This window comes from Epinephelus lanceolatus, chromosome 8 (assembly GCF_041903045.1).
Source record: "Epinephelus lanceolatus isolate andai-2023 chromosome 8, ASM4190304v1, whole genome shotgun sequence".
Taxonomy (NCBI): domain Eukaryota; kingdom Metazoa; phylum Chordata; class Actinopteri; order Perciformes; family Serranidae; genus Epinephelus; species Epinephelus lanceolatus.
In genome coordinates, this window is record NC_135741.1 from 3275730 (window position 1) to 3297587 (window position 21858).

Consider the following 21858-nt stretch of genomic DNA (forward strand, 5'->3'; position numbering starts at 1 on the left):
GCTATAACTGAAACTTGAAACCATTTATTTCATATGAAATTTTGTGTAAAAAGTAAAATAGAGTTGAGATTGACCGCTGCAACCCCTCTTGAAATATGTTTTTCCAATGGAAGTTTGTGTAAAAGGTCCCCCTTTTGAAAATGACTAAAAGTTGAGAGTCTCCGTCTCGTCCACAGTATCATAACCATCAATTTTAGTGTCACGGTATACCTTAAAAGCAGTATACCACTGAAATCTGGGTATCAAACTATACCAAGTGTTGGGAAGATTACTTTTAAAATGTAATAGGTTACATATTACAAGTTACCTTGTTAAAATCTATTAAGTTACTATTTCAATAACTTAATCAAATAATGAAACGTATTACATTTAATTACGTTTTTAATAAATGTTTTAAAGTGGCCAATAAAGCTAAAAATTCCTAAAAACATAACTGCATTAAAGTTGCGCTCAAATTTGCAGAAATATGCCAAATAAACTTTAAATCTTTTTACCAAAACGTGGATGTAACCAATTTGTAAACACCAAAATGTTGTTAAGTAACTTTAATTAAACTACAGAAGTTTTCATAGTAAGTGTAAGAGATTACAGTTATTTATTGTGAAATTCAATCACGTAATTTTGTGTGTTCAACCCCAGTTCCAAAAAAAGCTTAGACGCTGTGTAAAATGCAAACAGAATGCAGTTATTTGCGAATCCTTTTGACCCTTATCTAATTGAAGACAAGATATTTAATGTTCAAACTGATAAACTTTATTGTTTCTTGTAAATACACACACATTCTGAATTTGATGCCTGCAACGTGTTCCAAAAAAGTTGGGACAGGAGCAACAAAAGACTGGGAAAGTTGTGAAATGCTCAAAAAACACCTGTTTGACACATTCAGCAGGTAAACAGGTATCAAATGACCTGCTTAAAGAGTGTAAGAGTGAAACTGTGAGATGCAGTACAAACTTAGGTTTAGTAAACTATGTAAATGTACTATCTTGTTTACACATACACAGGATTTATAGTCATGTTAAGATGTTCAGGTATCAGGCATGGCCACTAGTCGGTGCTGTTCAGGCAGCTGGGAGCTCTTGTGGTTGGTGAAAAGGAGAGACAGGAGGAGTGCTGCAGAGAGTGAAGCGTGGAGAGGGATTGAGCAGGTGTATGGCTGAACGGATCTGTGTTCAGACTTCACTAAAGCTGTGAGGAAAACCAAGAGCATGTTGGACTGTTTTATTTGGGTGCCTGCTGTGCATCAGCAAGGCAAATATATATTATCCATCATCTTGTTCTCATGTCTGACACTGTGACACAGCTGTGCACAGACATGAGATCCAGAATTTTGTCCAGTGGTGAGATAAACATTTTCTCATCATAAACATCAATAAAACATCTGACCCCAGATCTATTGGAGACCATTCACCAGTGGTTATCCATGACCAAAACATAGCCCAGGTTGAATCATACAAATACCTGAACATAGACATCAACCATAAACTGACATGGAGTGTTCAGGTAGATAAGGTCTGCACTAGGGTCCAACAGCGCCTACACTTCCTCCGCAGGCTGAGGGTCTTTGGAGTCAGCCACAAAGTGTTGCTCCTCTTGTACCATGCCGTAGTTGAGAGCATCCTGCAGTATGGCATCTCAGCCTGGTTTCACAACCCCAGTGTACAATTAAAAGCTCAGATCACCAGGCTTATGCAGAGAGCCATGGAAATCATGGGATTCAGTTGCCACACTGCAGTATATCTTTGAGCAAACCATTATCAGACAGGCCCAAGAGATTATCTCAGACCCCACCCATGTCCTCCATCATAAGTACCAACTTCTCCCACGAGGCAGATGCTTTAGAGTTCCCCAGTGCAGCTTAACCGCTTAAAAAAGAGCACAGTCTCACTCTGAAGTAGTCGAAATCGCGACAAGGGCAAGTGACTTGCGGCAGCAGAAACCAACAAAATAGGCAAACAAAAAAAGGGTCGTCCTTTCACATCAGCATGACCTGTTGTCGTATAGTTTAATGACACCCAGTGGCGTCAGGGGTAAACACGCCGGGACAAGGACGAAAGTTAAGGTGGTGAAAGTCCGAGCGTGGCAGGCAGGAGGGGTGGTGGATGGGTCCAACAACCACCACCTTTCACCAGAGATAGCGATGCTCGTGAAGCCAAACCCTGTTCTTTTCTCCTAAACCCAACCACGTGTTTTTCGTTGAAGGAAAAATATGTCATATTGTGGTGCTTTAGCAACATGGTGCATTTATTTTAAGAGATTGTATGTAAATGTTAAATTTCTTGTGAAAACAGAAGTTTATCTTGAAAGACGATATGTAGACATTTATGATCGTGGATGATGAATCCTTCTGACTTTAATGATCACCTGACTTTTCCACGAGCTCCACCACCAAGAACCAAAAAATGTCCTCTCAAGTATATTGTCCCCAAAACAACAGTAAGAATCATTTCTTCACTTCATCTTGGGGTTTACAGTCATTCATCTGCTCATGTCCATCATTAGTGTAAAGAGGAAGGAAGCCAGATTATTATCTTTCAAACATAACTGTACCAACCAGAGAGAACACGCACTGGCTTCAAAGACCACATCCTCATTTTATAATGGAGACATATTCATTATTGACACACAGTATTTCTCATTTACCCGTGGATCTAACAAAGACGTGAGGAGCAGCTATGAGTTTGTTTGTTTTTCCTAAATATTTTTCTATTTCTTATTTAACCGTAAAAATACAAAATAAAAACGTACAGCTCTAAAACAAGCAATATAAAACACAAAGTAAGATTTCTACAAAGAAAAGGCAAAAAGCAATGTATACTGGAAGTGAACCATAAAAACGCAAAAGGAGCAACTGCACATAATTACAAAGACCAGCTAAGTTATACCATGATACTGGCATATAGGAGATTGTGTACAAAGATGATGCAGCAGTGGGGAACCAATGAGTGCAACTTTAAGACCCTCTGCAGAAGATTCCACATGCTGCAGACATAAATGCCCTGTGCGTTCCCTCGGTACAGACGATAAAAACATGTTCTGAGAACAGAGAGCTTGGCCATTTTCACTTTTTTGGTTAATGTACACTCATAAATATGCTGTTAGTAAGCTAAGAACAGCTTTGTAAACAAGAGAATGGCAATGAAAAAGTCCACGAAATTTTAAAGACAGCCGCCCAACCCAAGCGTACAGGATACAGTGATGAGTTCAGGGCATGCAAACACTGGGAGGGTGCATTCTTATGTGACACATTCCCATCGTCAAGCACAGTCAAGAATGTGGTTCTGTTGGCCTCATCACACCGTGACCTCCAGCATGAAATTGTGAAGCCAAGTGTGAAGCTATCAGGATTTAAGTCAGTGCCTCCAAATCTGAGGTCATGGTTCTCTGGTGGATTGCCCCCTCTGAGTTGGGGGAGAGTTACTGCCTCAAGTGAGGGAGATCAAGTACCTCGGGGTCTTGTTCACGAGTGAGGGTCGAGTGGAGCTTGAGACGGATCATCAGTTTGGTGCGGCTTCTGCACTGATGTTGGCGCTGCGTGGTGAAGAGGGAGCTAAGCCAGAAGGCGAATCTCTCGAGTTACTGGTCCATCTACGTCCCAACCCTCATCTACGGTCATGAGCTCTGGGTAGTGACTGAAAGAATGAGATCACAGATACAAGCAGTGGAAATGAGTTTCCTCCGTGGGGTGTCTGGGCTCAGCCTTAGAGATAGGGTGAGGAGCTCGGACATCCAGAGGGAGCTCGGAGTAGAGCCGCTGCTCCTTCGCATCAAAAGGAGTCAGGACCGGGGCAGACTGGGACACAAATTCAGCCTGGGACATTCAGGCGCACCAGCCCACACATTTCTACCTATAATCCTCTATATGCTCGTACACACGACACAAACGCTGTCCTCAGAATCAACTGCATCAGAAAATCAGCAGTTATTGTTTAATTCCAGACTATAAAATAAATGCAATAATGAATTGGCCACAAATGGCAATGTGCTTGTTATTTAACTTTAAATAGGAGCCTATGACTCTATCCTAATGCATCTCATTTTATGCACAATATAATTGTCTGCCCAGCCCAGTTTACATCTCCATGGCTCACAGCCATGAACTAAGGAGGTATAAATTGGGCAATAGGCCCTATAGTCAACTTTTAGTCAACTTATTACTACAACAAAAATAATCCCACTTAGTACTACTAAAAAGGTTCACATTGCACCTGTCATATTTCTGGTCTCATCCTCCTCCTCATCACGACTGGGGTTAGTCTGTCCCTCAGCTTCACGGTCCTTGGGACTGGGAGCACCACCTCACGTTAACTGCATGATGCATCCACAGGAAAAAAGCAAGCACATATTTTCTTTTAGTACAGGTTTAAATTATAATGACTTAATGCAATACCTAGTAGGCTAGCTGGCCTCTTGAAACAGACACCTAGAAGAAATATGCAATTTGCCAAAGCCAACCTTCCACATTACACACTCACGAACGTAAGCTAACGTTTACACACCTGCTATAATGGCACTGTCGGCTCTGTCGTTAGCAACACCAGCAGCCTCAGCCCATCAACCAACGCCCCGGCCAAACAGGTCGGTTATCTTGGAGCACTTTGCTGCCTCTTCTTGTAAAGATTTAAAGCTGCAGTAGGTAGAAAGCCTGAAAACGGTTGATTTTTGAGTCTCATCTGCTGGTGGTTTAGGTGGTTAGGTTTCATTTGTCTCCGCCCTGAGCCCCTCCTACCAGACGAGCACACGAGTATTTTATGCTACTTGGTTCTATTTCTCCCTCTCTGGGAGCCTCGGCTCTCCCTCACCACGCAGCAGCCCTCCCCATCCCTCCCTCGCGGCCCCGCACATACTCCCGAGCCTCGGGTATCCCTCTCCGCGGAGAGCCCTCAGCTCCGCTCCCACGGCCGACCCTCACGCCCTCTGGCCAGGCCTGGCCCCACCTCACCCTTCCCCTCCGTCCGGGGCTCCGGGGAACCGAGTTCTGTCTTCCTTTTTTTGGGTTTAGCCGTGTAGGCAGTTGTAGCCAATGCTGGAATAGCTATTTTACCTGGTGCACTGTTCGCCATTGCCGCTTGCTCTCCCCTTCTGCCGGCGGCACGAGAACACGTATATGCAGTAGAACAGCCAATAGGAATGCAGTGGTCTGAGCTGACCTTTGATTGGTTGATGCACATCGGCATGATACTGATTCTTTAGAGGCTGAACACAGAGCCATGGTGAGGTGCAGAAACCTATTGTTTGGCTCAGACCACTTGATTTACATTATGCTTAGAGGATATTGTAAAATTTTTACTCAGTTATACCAAAACAATGTTGTCTACTGGAGCTTTAAGTTTTTTTATTCGAGGTTTTTCCACATCACCCTTTCTTTTTTTTTTTTCTGCTTTATCGATGTTTCTTTCTTCTTTCTCAGTAGCTAGCACTAACGGTCAAACTAGCCTGGTCTGCCATGAGTAATGACTGATGACTGCGGCTGAGCCAATCAGATTTCAAGAAAAACAAGGGCCTCTTTCATACTGGAGGAGGCCGCTCTTTGCATCAAAACATAAGATTGATACCTATGTTCCCTCTTGACATCTCACAGCAAACAAACAACATGGGAGGGATGCACATTGCCGTAGACACTGGCCCACTTGGTGACTGGCCCATCGGGATTTGCCCCGAACATCCCGATAGCCAAACCGCCATTGGATCAGGATCCTCCTGGGTGCCCCCTGTTAGAGGTGTTTCAGGCACCTCTAACTGGTAGGAGGCCCCGGGGCAGACCCACAACACACTGGAGGGATTACATATTTCGTCTGGCCTGGGAACACCTGGAGGAGCTAGAAAGCTTTGCCGGGGAGAGGGATGTCTGGGGTGCTTTGCTTGGCCTGCTGCCCCCGCGACCCGGCCCTGGATAAGTGGATGAAAATGGATGGATGGATGAATAATAATAATAATAAATTTTATTTGTAAAGCACTTTTCATCCTTGGATCTCAAAGTGCTACAGGTTAAAAGCATAATATAAAAACATATGAAAAAACACTATAATCACCTGACTTTTCCACGAGCTCCACCACCACCATTTTAACAACCTGAAAAAACGTCCTCTCAGGTATATTGTCCCCAAAACAACAGTAAGAATCATTTCTTCACTTCATCTTGGGGTCATTCGCCTGCTCATGTCCATCATTAATGTAAGGAGGAAGGAAGCCAGGCCAGTTATTATCTTTTTTGCACAACTGACTTCACAGACCACATCCTCATTTTATAATGCAGACATATGTATTATAATTACTGACACACAGTATTTCTCATGTATTTGATTTACCCGCTGATTTAACAAAATGTGAGGAGCAGCTGACTTTAACAGCAGTGAGTGGATTTATTGTCCTTCTTCTCTCTATAGGACATTTGTGGTCAGAATGTAAGTAGCAGAGGCATTATGAGATTAAAATGACTCTCGCTCTCTGTGGATAAACTGCATTTTAAGAAATTAATGCATCATCTCCAAAACAATAAGTATCATTTCTTCATTTTAACATGGGGGTTCAGTTATTCTGCCTGCTCATATACATAAATGATGACAAGAGGAAGGAAGCCAGGCCAGTTTTTAACAACTTGATATCTATTTGTCACATAAGTACCAACCAGAGAGGACACACACTGTCTTCACAGGCCACATCCTCCTTGTGTAATATAGACACATTCATTGTGACTTACTGATACAGTATTTCTCATGTATGTGATCTGATGTGATTCGACAGAGATGTGAAGAGCAGCTATGAGTTTAACAGCAGCAGCGAGTGGACTTGTTGTCCTCCTTCTCTCTGTACAAGGTACTGTACATCTACATTTGTATTGTTAGGCATTAAGCACACTTGGGACATACAAAGGAAGGTGTTTTTTGTGATCAAAAATATTTGATGCTATGCAATGTGATCGCTTAAACATCAGACATTCACTTCTTTTTCTTTAGAGTTCTTTGCATGATACACTTATACCTTAGCATTACAAACTTTGTAAAGTATTATGCACCATTAAAGACAGTGAAGCTGTGTTTGTGTGGTTAACCAAGAAAGAATCTTCTAAATAACTTGTTGATTTTTTTTAACAAATTATGTGTCCAAACTGCAAGCCTTCTTCACAACCATTTAGAAAAGAGATGTTAGAGGGTCTGCGACAAAGATGTAAAAATAAAAAAGAGTTTCCCTGATCTTAAAACAAGTTGGTACTATAAGATTATTTTTGTCTTACACTGATTTAAAGTGGGATGGTTGTTTTCTGAAATGTGGCTTTACAAAGTGAAGCATCCCTGTGATGGCAGTGTTGGCAGCCGCAGCTTGACTTATTCCTTTCGGCATGCTGAGTTTGGACTGATGCTGGGCGAGGTCATTTTTGATAACAACCAGTTTATTTGGCCCAATTCTGGAGCGTCATTCATCCTGCCTCTCAGCCAAGTCAGGCAACTGCACACAGCGTGACTTATTTTCTCCTTGTGTGCTGAGCTAGGACCAATGAAGGGCAAAGTCATGTCTGATAAACACCCAGTGATGACAGTGTCAGCAGCATTATTCATCCCAAGTCTCAGCCAAGTGGGGCGACTGGACAAGGCCCGACTTATTCCTTTCGGTATGCCAAGGCCGAATGCGGTGGAATAGTCTTTTTGCTTAGGAAGGTTCCTATCTGAGTGAAATGGCCCGGAAGTATTTAAGTGGCAGCCATGATAAGAGCTGGTCGAATTCTCTAAATTTTAAGGAAAGGTGCTTCAATGCTTCCTTTCTAATCTCCTTGAGCATATAGGGTACACTTAACCATCCTTTACGAAAGGAAAGGAGATAATTCTGTCCCACAAGTCCTTGCAGTGGCAATATTTAAAGCGACCAAGCGACGCACCATTCACAAACTCAAATGATTAGGAAAGAAAAAGATCGAGACGAGAGAAAGGAAGGAGATTATGGGGTGCTGTTTGTAAAGTGGCTCACGCTGAAAATAACATCAACATTTTGCCACATTTAGCTTCAAACAATGTTTAAAAAAAGTGTTGTGAATTTTTTAACGTCACCTTTTACCACATTTACAGCAATATTTGTTAACTTAGAAATATATTAAATAGTTAAATATAATTATTAAATGTGGCACCTAAATGTTAAATCTTGAATCTAAATATTAAATCTAAATCTAAATGTTAAATCTAAATATTAAATCTAAATGCTAAATCTAAATCTAAATGTTAAATCTAAATATTAAATCTAAATCTAAATGTTAAATCTAAATCTAAATGTTAAATCTAAATATTAAATCTAAATGCTAAATCTAAATCTAAATGCTAAATCTAAATGTTAAATCTAAATCTAAATCTAAATGTTAAATCTAAATGCTAAATCTAAATCTAAATGTTAAATCTAAATATTAAATCTTAATCTAAATGTTAAATCTAAATATTAAATCTAAATCTAAATCTAAATGTTAAATCTAAATCTAAATCTAAATGTTAAATGTTAAATCTAAATGTTCTGGGTGAAACTAAATATTTAGCTAATATGCAAATTCACACTGCCGGTCACCGGAAGTACCAAAATAAAAGCTCGAGATGGTCAGACTGTGTTTATAGAATCAAATAACGAATTAAAACCAACTTATCGGGGGAAATGAACACTTGAACATACATTAGCGTGACAATAACTACCTAAAATAACAAGAAACATGTTTGGAGAAATTATATTTGACGTGTACTTTGAGTTGTTAGTGTCCCTTCGGAGGGAATCACCTTGTTGTTTACAAATACTTCCGGGTTGAAAACCAGCAGAGTTTAGCTACATATATATGAATATCTCACATTTTTCACGTCACTGTATCACCGTTTAGACTAATCTGTTTACTGTGTCATTACAGACACCGCTAACGGGACTAACAGCTAACGGTTAGCCCCGCTAATCTACGATAACCATATTATTATTTACAAAATGTGCACACAGAAATAGTAATGTTTGTTCAATCATTGTTTATAGACTTTATAAACACCAGATTAGTCTAAACGGTGATATAGTGACGTGAAAAATGTGAGATATTCATATATATATGTAGCTAAACTCTGCTGGTTTTCTACGCGGAAGTATTTGTTAACACCAAGGCGATTCCCTCCGAAGGGACACTAACAACTCAAAGTACATGTCAAATAAAATTTCTGCAAACATGTTTCTTGTTATTTTAGGTAGTTATTATCATGCTAATGTCTGTTTAAGTGTTCATTTCCTCCAATAAGTTGGTTTTAATTCGTTATTTGATTCTATAAACACAGTCTGAGCATCTCAAGCTTTTATTTTGGTACTTCCGGTGACCAGCAGTGTGAATTTGCATATTAGCTAAATATTTAGATTCACCCAGAACATTTAGATTTAACATTTAAAATTTAATATTTAATATTTAGATTTAGCATTTAGACTTAACATTTAGATTTAGATTTAGCATTTAGATTTAGATTTAATATTTAGATTTAACATTTCGATTTAGATTTAACATTTCGATTTAGATTTAATATTTAGATTTAACATTTAGATTTAGATTTAACATTTAGGTGCCACATTTAATATTTAGATTTAACTATTTAATATATTTTTAAGTTAACAAATATTGCTGTAAATGTGGTGAAAGGTGACGTTAAAAAATTCACAACACTTTTTTAAACATTGTTTGAAGCTAAATGTGGCAAATGTTGTTATTTTGAGCCACTTTACAAACGGCACCCCATAGGAGATCACCATGTAAGTTACCGTTGTTTATGAAGGATTATACATCTCATGCCATAACTTGTTCATATGCTATATGTTTTGAACTTTCAACATTAGGCTATGTTAAACTTAGACGCGAACTATGAACGTTTCGCTACCATTGGTGTAGGCTACCCTCCGTCCACAGCTTTGTTTAACTTATTTTATAACAGGATAAACAAATGTAGCCTACAATCCATTATTTTAATTTTCCAATTTTCGTGTGAATGAGAAAAAATGGAAATCCACATGCTTTTCCTGTTTTCGTCTTCAAATGGCTAATTGAAATAGAAATGAAACCAAAACCAGAAACGTACTTGTTTTTCGCCCACCCACCCTTTTTCTAACCCGCCCACCTAGAGCCAGGTTCTGCTTGAGGTTTCTTCCCATTAAAGGGGAGTTTTTCCTTACCACTGTCGCCAAGTGCTGCTCATAGGGGAATTATTGGGTCTCTGTAAATTCAAGAGTATTATCTAGATCTGCTTTATGTGAAAAGTGCCCTGAGATGACTTTTGTTGTGATTTGGCGCTAGCCTATATAAATAAAATTGAACTGAATTGAAAAGAAATAGATAGCCTGAATAATCTATGAAGTAATGTCGCTGTGCCTTGTGCATAAATGCGCATATAATTGGCGTATCTGGAGATTTAAATAATCAATGAAGTTACTGCTTCCCACTTTTTATTCCCGTGTTTCCCTGCAGAGCTACAGTGGAAGGATCATTACAAAAAGAGAGAATTGGGCACTATACAAAATACTGTAACGCTGTTTCACTGTGTTAGTTTATATATCCTGCATGAAACAACACGATGAGAACGTACAGGGCGCATTATCTAAGATGCACTTTTTGTAGTCCATCTTCAGAACATTGTAGTTTCACCACAGCAAACCCACGTCAATGACGTCAGCTGTCCTATCATTACATAGCCCTGTGTAAGTGCAGCTGGATTCTCTCAGCACCGCAGTTGTCTTTTCCTAAGTCCTTATGAATTCTCCTTCACGTCTTCCCTTGACCTTGTGACGAATTCCATCAAGGTCAAGGAAAAGTGGTTAGGAAAACACGATAGGAGGGACTTTTCGACCGCACCCCAAGTTTGGGCTGATGCTGGGCCAGGTCATTTTTGATAACGGCCTAGTGATGGCAGTGTTGGCAGCCGGAATCGGGCCATTTCATTTGGCCTGATTCTGAGGCATCATTCATCTTGAGTTTCAGTCAAGTGGAGCAACTGGACGCAGTCTGAATTATTTCTTCTGGTGTGCCGAGTTTGGGCTGATGCTGGGCCAGTTCATGTTGGCTACCTGTGACCTTAACTACAAGTCAAAGTCTGTCTCCTGATGTTGTTCTCAATCTGACTGTGGTTCCTGATGTGCTCTGTGTTACAGTGGTACAGGGTCAGAGTGACGGGGGAGTGACTTACACTTCCACTCAGATCTGTGCCGTCAAAGGATCCACAGTGATTATACCCTGTACATACAGATACCCATCCAGAATAAAGGACCGCAACACTACAGTTGAGAAATCATTGTGGTTTACTAAAATGAATGGAACTGTTCCTGTGGATCTGACAGCAGACCCAGAGTATTCAGGCCGTGTGCAGTACAGTCCTGCGAACAACCTCTGCACTCTGAGACTCACAGACCTGAGAGAGAGCGACTCAGCTGAGTACATGTTCACGTTCATAACAAACCAACCAGATGGGAGATTTATTGGTTCACCTGGAGTCACTTTGTCTGTCTCAGGTAACGTTTCATTCATGTGTTAATTATTTCTACAGAAACATTACCACAAATGACAAATAACATGTGTGCTCCTTCTTCACAGAACCACATCTCGAGATGCGGGTGATCAGACATTTACATAATGCTACATATCTTGAAGATCATATCTGGGAAGAGCTGAAGCTGAAGTGCCTAAGCAGTTGTCGTCTACCTGATAATCCTTCATTCATCATCTACAAGAATGGACAGAAAATGTCAGAAGCGACACATTCAGAGGAAACTCATGCAGCAGACAGCTATTCCTGTGCTCTTGAAGGATACGAGGCTTTCCCCTCTCCTTCAGTGTGTGAGTTTATTCAACAGTCCTCCACTGACATAAAACCATCTGAGGGATACAACTGTTCAGTCAGACAACTACATATATTTTAAATATGGAGTCACCCAACACTGGTTGAAAAATGATTTTAAAGATTGTTTTATCTTTCAGGTATCAATGATGAATCCTGCAACAGAGTGACGTACACTGACAGAAGCGTCTGTGCCGTCAGAGGCTCATCAGTGAACATTTCTTGCACATACAACAACAATGAAACCATCACATCTAAATTCTGGTTCCGTCCTGAAGGTAGAGATCAGCGGAAGAATCCTGAGGACCTTAGAGAAGACTCCCAGTATGCAGGTCGTGTTCAGATCATTGAGACAGAGAGAGGACGCTCCACTCTGAGAATCGCCAACCTGAGAGAGAGCGATTCAGCCGCGTATCACTTCAAATTCAAGACACAAAGCTTTGAATGGAGGAGTAGTTTACCTGGTACAAATCTGACTGTCACAGGTAAACACAAGCTGATGTAAATACAACAACACGGTACATTTAAAAACGTTATGCATGAGACAAACTCCTGAGTTTGTGTGATCACGAAATGGAAAGGAGGAGCTGGGGTGGAGGCGGGTTGCAAAGCAGCTTGCAGAGGAAGCAGCAACAGTAGGCAGGCCAGAGCAGATAGAAAGGAATCTATCAGCTGATTCATCAGTTGATTGGACTGCTTGAGATCGGCTGATTTAGCTGGGGTGTGAGCTGAGCTTGACATCGTGTCCTGCCTGAACTAACGCTGTTTGAATTTAACTGTTGTGTTGTACATCTATCATCTCTCTTCATTAGACCTGGGGGTGTAATATTGTTCCGTGTTCTCATATCCAGCTCTCCAGGTGCAGGTGACCAGAATAACAGTCCAGCAGTCTCACACCTATGCAGAGCTGAAGTGTCACAGCAGCTGCAGTCCAGCTGGTCATCCTTCCTACGTCTGGTTCAAGAATGGAGAGGAGATGATGGGTGTGGAGACATCTAGTATTAAGGCTCAGCTTTATCCTGCAGACAACATCTCCTGTGCTGTAAAGGGACACCAAGAATTCCCCTCTCCTGCAGTGTGTAAGGTTACTACACTGTGACAGGAGCACAGCTTTGTCCTTAAACTTCAAAGTCATTAAGCTGAATAGTGAGGATAAATCAGGGTTTATGTTGTTAAAATATGGCACAGTGGTAGAGGGTCATGGGAGGATGCCAATGAAGCAATATTACATCAATTGGCCAAAGGGGGGCGCTATGGCAACCGACTGAAATGTCAAACTTTGAATGGGCATATCTCATGCCCCGTATGTGGTAGAGACATGAAACTTTGCACAGAGATGCCTCTCCTCATGAGGAACAAATTTGCCTCAAGAACCCATAACTTCCGCTTATATAGATTTTCCGCCATTTTGAATTTTTTGAAAAACACTTCAAATGGATCTCTTCCTAGGAAGTTTGAGCGATCTGCATGAAACTGGGTGAACATAATCTAGGGACCAATATCTAAAGTTCCCTCTTGGCAAAAGTTGGAAAACTTACTAAAACTGAGCTTCTATAAGGCAATGAATATTGCGGAGGGCGTGGCTCATCACATAAAGGTGTATAACATCTCAAGGGTTTCACCCATCACCACGCAACTTTGTAGGCATATGACCACACATAATCTGAGGGGACCCCTCCATTATTGACCCCATCAAACAGAATGGGGGCGCTAGAGAGCTCATTTCTTATCTAGGCCTAACCGCCATATGGATTTTTACTAAACTTGGTAGATATGTAGAACAGGACGCCTCAAGGTGACTAATGGCTAAAATGCGACGAGAATGCGAGAGATGATTGCATTACCCATTACTACACTTTAACACCGCATAACACAGTCAAAAACTTATTACGATCCAAATCAACACAAACTCCATGTCGCCTTTTACACACAACGTTGTCCACACTCTTGTTTTATCATGCGCATTACACTGCCTCACAGCACCATACCTGGTGTACATAACTTGTGCCTGTATTCTAACACATAAATAAAGTAATAAACATAACTGTAGTTCAAAATATACAGAAACTGTTGTGCAAACTTAAATATTGTCAGAACCTTTATGATATGTTACATCAACACAGAAATTCTATATGGGGATGTAGACTCAGCAGAATGATGTACAAAACATAACAAGGAAGTGATCTGAGTGGGTGGAAAAGACAGTGATAACTGTGACAGGACTGACAGCTTCATCAAACAGAACACAACCATCTATCTAGGCAGTAAGAGCACAATGCACTAATGTAAAAACAAGATGGCAGCCATCTCTGCCACATCAGTCTGCAGCCCACCCCAAACACAGAAGTGGACAAGGTCCAAAACCTGATCACAATTTATAGTTGAAACATATTTATTATGATTAATAATGTTTATAGTTTGATATGGCAACAAATTTAACTAATCTTAGCAACAGTAACAAACTAAGCCACTCCTCTTGTTTGAGGACATTAGGACTAATGTATCGTTGACAGTGTTTAGGTTTTTACACTTATCTGGTTCTACTGATCCAAAATAGCTAGGCGAAATTAAAAATGCATACCAAACAAAAGTTCAGGTCTCAGGAGGATATGACATGCCAGAAAAAGATTCAGTATGTCCCAGTAACATAAATGCAGTATGCCAAAAATACCAGGATGCATCCGGTCATATTTTGGAGAATGCAAACCAGCATGCTTTTCTTGCTATTCTGACCCACAATCCTCTGCGCAGTGGACGAAACGTCACATCGACTCAGCCGCAAACAGATGACAACTAAATGACAGCTGTGTGACAGCCTAGTGTGTCTTTGCTTAAAAATAGTTGTGTTTCTGTACATGCTCTCCTCCAGATGCTCCAAAGCTTCCCTCTGTGTCAGTGAATCCTTCTGCTGAGATAGAGGAGGGCAGTTCAGTGACTCTGACCTGTAGCAGTGATGCTAACCCAGCAGCTAAATACACCTGGTACAAGGAGAATGGAAATCCAGGTGTTATATCTCTCAGTGAAGAACCACAGCTTGTCTTCAGCTCCATCCAGTCCTCTGACTCTGGACAGTATTACTGTGCAGCTGAGAACGAGCTGGGGAGGAGGGCGTCTAGTCACATCACCATTAATGTGAAATGTGAGTGAAACAGCTGATATAAAACTAACAGACATCCTAAATCTGTCCAGTCTTTGCAGCAGGAAATGTAACGACGACCTAGTTGCTTAAAAATAGTTGTGTTTCTGTACATGCTCTCCTCCAGATGCTCCAAAGCTTCCCTCTGTGTCAGTGAATCCTTCTGCTGAGATAGAGGAGGGCAGTTCAGTGACTCTGACCTGTAGCAGTGATGCTAACCCAGCAGCTAAATACACCTGGTACAAGGAGGATGAAGACTCACCAAAAGCATCAGGACAGATCTTCACCATCACTGACGTCAGACCTGAACACAGTGGGAATTACTACTGTGAAGCTGAGAACACAAGAGGACGTCATTACTCCACCTTACATCTGATGGTTGTGGCAGGTTAGTTTGTCCATGACACTAATTACTGGCTGGTCAACAGACAGCATCACCTGATTCATGAATCAAACCCTTCTCATACTATGTAACTCATGACTGTTTATCTCTATTTGTAGATAAATCAACGATGACCATGAATATCCTCAGGCTGACTCTGGTGGTTGTGATGCCGACTCTACTGGTTCTTTATTCCCTGTGGATGAGGTGAAAATATAAAAATGAATCATCTTTTAATATGAATATTTACTTTCATTGTGTTGGAGTTTTTGACTGAACTTGTTATTTATCTATTTGTTTGTTTGTTTTTTAATTAAATTCAGGAGGCAGAAAACTTTGAGCTCCACTGGGCCAAATGAAGCCATAGAGACTGTGGAGGTGAGAGACAGATTGAAGATGGGTGGATAATGAAACAGTTGCTCCCTGGGCACAGATATGCAAAGGGCCCCACCACCTCTCCTACACAGGAGCCAGGGACAGGGACTTTGTGGTGGCTTTGCATGTCTTTGTAGTTGTTATGCATCTTTTAGTGGTTTTGTGGCTCCTTGTGGTTGTTTTGTAGCCTGAGTGTCAGACTGAAGCTCCCAGAACCTTCAGTCTGACATGGCCTCCACTGAAGGCGATTTACAAGGGGGAGGAGGGAATTAGATTTTTCCCTAACCAATCAGTAGAGATCAACGACTCACCCAGAATCTGACGTCATTAGTATCCATGCCTCGGGGGTGCTGAAAACAAACGAGCATTGCCCGTTTAAAATGTCTCCATCGTCATGCACGCCCAGCTGCATCGCCATTAAATCCAGTTTAGCAGCTTCCTTAATTTGGTCCTCCATTAACGCGAGTAGTGGCAAAATACCTCGATAGTAGGGCCGTAACGGTACATGTATTTGTGTCGAACCATTCGGTACGCGACTTCCAGTTTGGCACGACCCTGTACCGAATTATTGGGCGCAGGATATTATTTTATTTTATTTTGTTTTATTTTAATTCCATTTTTGCGAGCCGAACCATTTAAAATATCTAGTTCCCCGACGGACATAATTGAGTGACGGACCGAGTCCGACCGTAAATCTCCGCTTTCACTTTGTGCAGCGCATTCTCGCATTTTGACAACATGGCAAGTGAGCCTGACGAACCTGAAGACCCACCCGCAAACCTTAAGTCCTCCGTTTGGGAACACTTTGATTTCAGGGTAAAATACGAAGATGGAAATAAACAAGTGGACAAGACAAAAGCAGTGTGCCGACACTGCAGAACAGCGGTCGGGTATGTACTTGGAAACACATCTAACATGCTAACGCATCAAAAGCGACACCACCCAAGTTTGAACGTTACAGCACGACTAGAAAAAGCAATCTGGTGCAAACTACGATATCGTCGTCGTTTAAAAAGAAAGAGCGTTTCCCTGACCATCGCGCTAAAGAAATAACCAATGCCATTGGAGTTGAGTAAAATTGTTAAAGCTGCACTTTAGATATAAGCATGTTTTGTTTACTGCACTTTAACAAAGTGGGAAAGCTAAGTAAGTTCCTAGTAAAACTGAATCTGAGCAGGCTTTAAAGCTGACCAGCTGCACTATACTTTTTATTTTAATTGAGTAAAACTGTTAAAGCAGAAATGTATATTTATATTTTTCATTCAAAAAATGTGTTAAAAAAACAGCAGGATTTTATTTTTCACTTTTATATTTCTATTATTTTCATTCAAACAATGTGAAAAAGCAGGATTTTTTATATATTTGTTTCATTCAAAAATTATGTAAAAAGAGTTAACTGCTGTGGTGGTATGTTTTAATAAGGTTACCAATAAGTAAAAGATATTTAATAGTTGTCTATTTTTTTCATTACTGTACCGAAAAAAAACAAACCGTGACTTGTGTACCGAGGTACGTACCGAACCGAGATTTTCGTGTACCGTTACACCCCTACTCGATAGCATTGTTAATGTGGTCTGTAGGATCTGTAGCAGTCGCCATTGTTGCTATCCTCACCAGTTACCCACCAGCGTACAGCTTGACATCAGCGTGGCGCTGATTGGCTAATTGCTAGACCCGCCCCCACCCCCGGCGTTCATTGGTCCTTCCATCGTTTGGACGAGATAAATCGCAAATTCATTGCAGTATGCCAGACCAGAGATGCAAGCCTACTCAATTGAGTGGGCGGGGTCTATGGTCTGGAACCAGGCTAGTTGTTTTGCGTCTCTTTGTTGTCTTTTTGTGTCTCTATGTGTTTGTTTTATGTTGTTTTATAGTTGGTTGAATCTCTTTGAGGTAATTTTATGTCTTTTTTGGTTGTTTTATGTGGCTTCGTGGTCTTTTTTGTATCTCCTTGTTGTTTGTGATTTTTTGTGATTGTTTTGTTTGTTTTTTGTAGTTATTTTGTGTCTCTTTGTTTTCATTTTCAGTCTCTCTTGTCAGTTTATGTTAATTTGAGTGACATTTTGCAAGTGAAGGCCTTACACTGTGGGCCTGTGCCTGGTAGGTCTGTTCAGTGATCCATCCATCCATCCATCCATCCATCCATAATTTACACATAACCTGAGGAGGTGTGGGGCAGATTGGACCATGTATTGCGGAGTTACAAACCACTTCCTGTTTGATGGTGAAACACTGACATTTGACACCTCGTCACAGTCACATGGTTCAACAAAAACTCAAGCTATGAACAACTTTTGTTGTCCAATGTCTTAAGATGGGACATACTAAATTTGAAGTTGATAGGGTCTAATCTGTAGGAGGAGTTTGTTAATATACGACCCCTGGAAATGGCCAAAAATGCACAAAAAATTTGCATAAAATTCAAAATGGTGGATTCTCTGTTGGGTTTAGAGGATGGCTCCAAGAGGCTTTTTTGTACGTCTTGGGATGTTACATGTGCCTACCAATTTTTGTACATGTAGGTCGAACCAGCTTCAGCAGCTGCTTTGTGGAAATTTTGTAAGGGGCACTACTGAGCCATTTTTTGGCAGCCAAGCATGAGACCACATGTGTGTGCAAACTTTCATGAGTTTTGAGTATGTTAAACCCCTCAAAAGTGCAATTGATTTGAAGGAAGAAGAATAAAAATCCCCTGGATTTCAGTAGGATCCTCGCACTGCATAGTGCTTGGGTCCTAATAATGTGTATTTGTCTTTAACCATTTCCGACAACATTTACGGCAGATACCCTTTGTATAAAAGAGCAATTTAAAAGAAATATAAAATCTTCCAAATCCAAATTACATTTATGAGGCCTCTGACTCTCATCCTGTCGTCTCTTTCCATCAGTTGGAGTCTGATCCTGATTATGTCAACGTCTCAGCAGTGGACACTGTCAGTGCAGGACAGAGAAGACACAGAGGAGCAGCAAGACTTGGTGTGAAAGTCATGTGAAGGTTAGTCAGGTTTTAGTCTGCAGCATGGAATACAAAAAATGAACAAAAATTTCCATTTCTGAAAAATTACTCACCAAAACTTTGTGTAATTTTATTCCCATGCAGTCAGACCAGAAGAAGACTCACCTGAATGGAAACAGAGATACACAGCATATAAGTGGATGCATTTACCTTCAACTCCAAATGTTTTTACTTCCAGTTTTTATGTAGTAGCAGCGGTTAGGTGTCAGCAGCAGCATGCAGCAGAAGATTTTAGGAGAATGCAAGCTTTTTTTTGTACCTGTGCAGGTAGATGACATGTTCAGAATTTAACTTGGTATGCAATATGTTATTTTCAATATTGATGTGATAAATTGGTTTCAAGAAATGCTGATCATATCATACCTGTCCTGGTAGAGAAAGCCAGTTAAGCCAAAAAAGACATGGAAGCAAAATATTTCACAGCATGTACAGAATATCTTGTATTATATAGTAAAGTATATGTTAATATATTGAAAAAATATAGACCCTTTTAGGGCTGATGTCACAATGACATCATGTTGTTACCTGGAGGTGCAGCTGCCTCTCCCCCACAGGGCTGTAGGCTCCACAGGAGTGTTAAAATGTGTTTGTCTTGTTGTGTTATTGGGAGCCAGAATAGAAGGAGTCATGGCTCAAAACCAGCCGCCACTGCCCGTCAACAAAAACAAAGACAACTATGGTTAAATGTGATAAGACCAAAGGACTGGACGGAGGCCATCATCAAAAATGCTCACATGTGCAGCGCACACTTCATATCAGGTTAGGGAAAAAGTATTTCCTGTTGTAGGGATGAATAAGGTTATGTGTATTAAGGGTTATCATGTCCACCTCATCAGAAACTGGGGAGGGATTAAGAGGAATATTGGATTTCTCTGGAACGCTGACTTTTTAGCACATTAGCTAACGTTAGCTTCCATAGCAAAACAAACAAGTGTGGTCCTCCTTTGTAAGATTGGCTTCCTGTGACATCATCCATCCACTGAGTGAGAGCATACGGGTCGGCCAGTCTGGTCCCGTTGGTCAGTGTTTACTTATTCCAGTAACACTGGCGGTCCCGGAGAGTGAGTGACCTGACATGGTGCGTTGGTAAATTCAGTCTGACGCTCTACACTAAAATGAGAGCCCTGTTGGTGGAAGAAACGCAGCGTTATATTTCTACATGAATGAACCAATGGTTAAGTTAATCACACATTCACTCCGCTCGGCGCTCTGCTGCTCCGTCTCCACAGACAGAGTGTCCAGAGTGCGCTCTGCCACTCTGAGAGTGCGCTGCTCTGGATAACCCAACGCTACATTCAGACAGCGCTCCCAATTTATCAACGCTCCAGTTTATGTCAGAGTGCGCGCCGATCAATCATTCTGAGTGCACCACTCACATCATCTTCCTCATCTTCCTACTAGCGCTGGCTAATGTCTGTGGAGAATTGCTTTGCCTCCAGCTAAGCCCCGCCTTCCAAGAAACATCATACCATTAATAAAAGTAAAAGTCTATCAGGTCAGCTCTGTACACTTTGCCCGTGTTAACATTTTCTATACATTGCATGGATGGTAGTTTGAAGATCATGTCTGTTCCCCCACACTGCTGCAGAGGGTGATAGTGTGCAAGAAGTTTTGATTCCAGCTTAAAAAACTCTTTTGTGCTTTTTATTCAAACTAAAGTTTATTTGTTTCTCAGTAATGAGTCCAAATAAAATTCAGATCTGTTTGTTTGCTCTGACTTATTTTTCCACCTATAAAACTTGTCACAGTGTAATAAGCATGGCTTCATTTGAACATTGGGGGGGACACATCAAACAGGTGCTCTGCCGCAAACCTGCACTCTGGGTAATTTTACGCACCAGCTTGTGCCTGTTTTGCATAACTGTATTAAAATTTTGTCAAAATAAAATTCCTGTGCTTTCATGTTTTTATTGGGACAACCCAGTCTCATTCCAAAGTTCCAAAAAATCTGTCCTTATTGTCGGCATGATATGCATGAGTGTGTGACAGCGCCTGACGGTGTAGGGAGAAATATGGCCAGACAACAATGTAACTTAACTTAATGGGGTGAAAAGTCTGAGTAGAGTGTGTGGGAGTGGAGATGGATGGGTCCAACAAACACCAACTTTCACCTGGGAGGCTTCCTGTAACATTTTAAAGCCAAACCTTGTTCTTTTATCCTAAACCCAACCACGTGTGTGTTGATTAAATGTAACCACGTGTTTGTTGTTGAAGGAAAATGTTAATTTGCAGTGTTGTATCGCCGTCATACGTTTATTTTGAAAGAGACTGTATGCAAACTGTAAATTTCCTGTGAAAACAGAAGTGTATTTTGAAAACAGACAATACATGTAACAGGCTGAAGTTGACACGGCGTCCCAGAACGTCAACAACCAACACACCCAGGGTACCTTGGACGTCATATATCAATGCAACCCAGTCTCACTCTGAAGTCGTCGAAATCTGGTGCTTGGGCAGTGACTTGCGGCGTCAGACACTGACGCGGCATGGTATGCAGCTGGTCACTGTTATAATTTACCAGTGCTCAGTGTCATCAGGGGGGAACACCTCAGGACAAGAACGACAGTTAAGGCGGCGAAAAGTCCGAGTAGGGCGGGCGGGAGGGTTGCAGGATGGGTACATCAAACACCATCTTTTACCTTGGAGAGCGGATTTCGCGTCCTGTAAGATTATAAAGCCAAACTCTGTTCTTATTTTCCCAAACCCAATCACGTGCGTTAGTTGTTGGAGGAAAAACCAAACGCCAATTCATGTTATTGCATGATGTAGTGCTTTTATTTTGAAAGAAACTGTATGTAAATGGTAAACTTCCTGTGATAATATATATTTAACAGCCCCAAATTTGACACGTTGTTGTATAAGCCAAGTAAAATTCTGTCTTTATATCATATGTCCTGTCTTTTTTCATTTAATTATGATAATCATTTTTATTTTAATCACACAGAGAGGTTCCCCTCTGTTGCTGCAGTTTAATATTTGTTTAATACTGCTGTGAAAAGTAAACTGGCAGACACTTCTCTTGAACAAATCTCTCAGGGGTGTTGAATTAAGACGATTCTGTTGACTATTAAACTATTGAAAACAGGGGGTAAATAGGCCAGCAGCAGTGCATGCTCATGAACAACAACTAACAGCA

At 41.0% G+C, this 21858-nt stretch overlaps 1 protein-coding gene across 1 annotated transcript; it reads left to right on the top strand.

The window, feature by feature from the left end:
- The first annotated feature begins 6609 nt into the window (after positions 1-6609).
- Positions 6610-20593, top strand: LOC144464115 (uncharacterized). Its single transcript, XM_078169739.1, has 11 exons — positions 6610-6816; positions 11131-11487; positions 11570-11812; positions 11954-12298; positions 12665-12892; positions 14683-14952; positions 15077-15337; positions 15451-15538; positions 15655-15709; positions 18595-18701; positions 18807-20593. The coding sequence occupies exons 1-10, from the start codon at positions 6762-6764 to the stop codon at positions 18697-18699; spliced, it is 2007 nt and encodes a 668-aa protein (XP_078025865.1). The 5' UTR covers positions 6610-6761; the 3' UTR covers positions 18700-18701; positions 18807-20593.
- The last annotated feature ends 1265 nt before the right edge of the window (positions 20594-21858 follow it).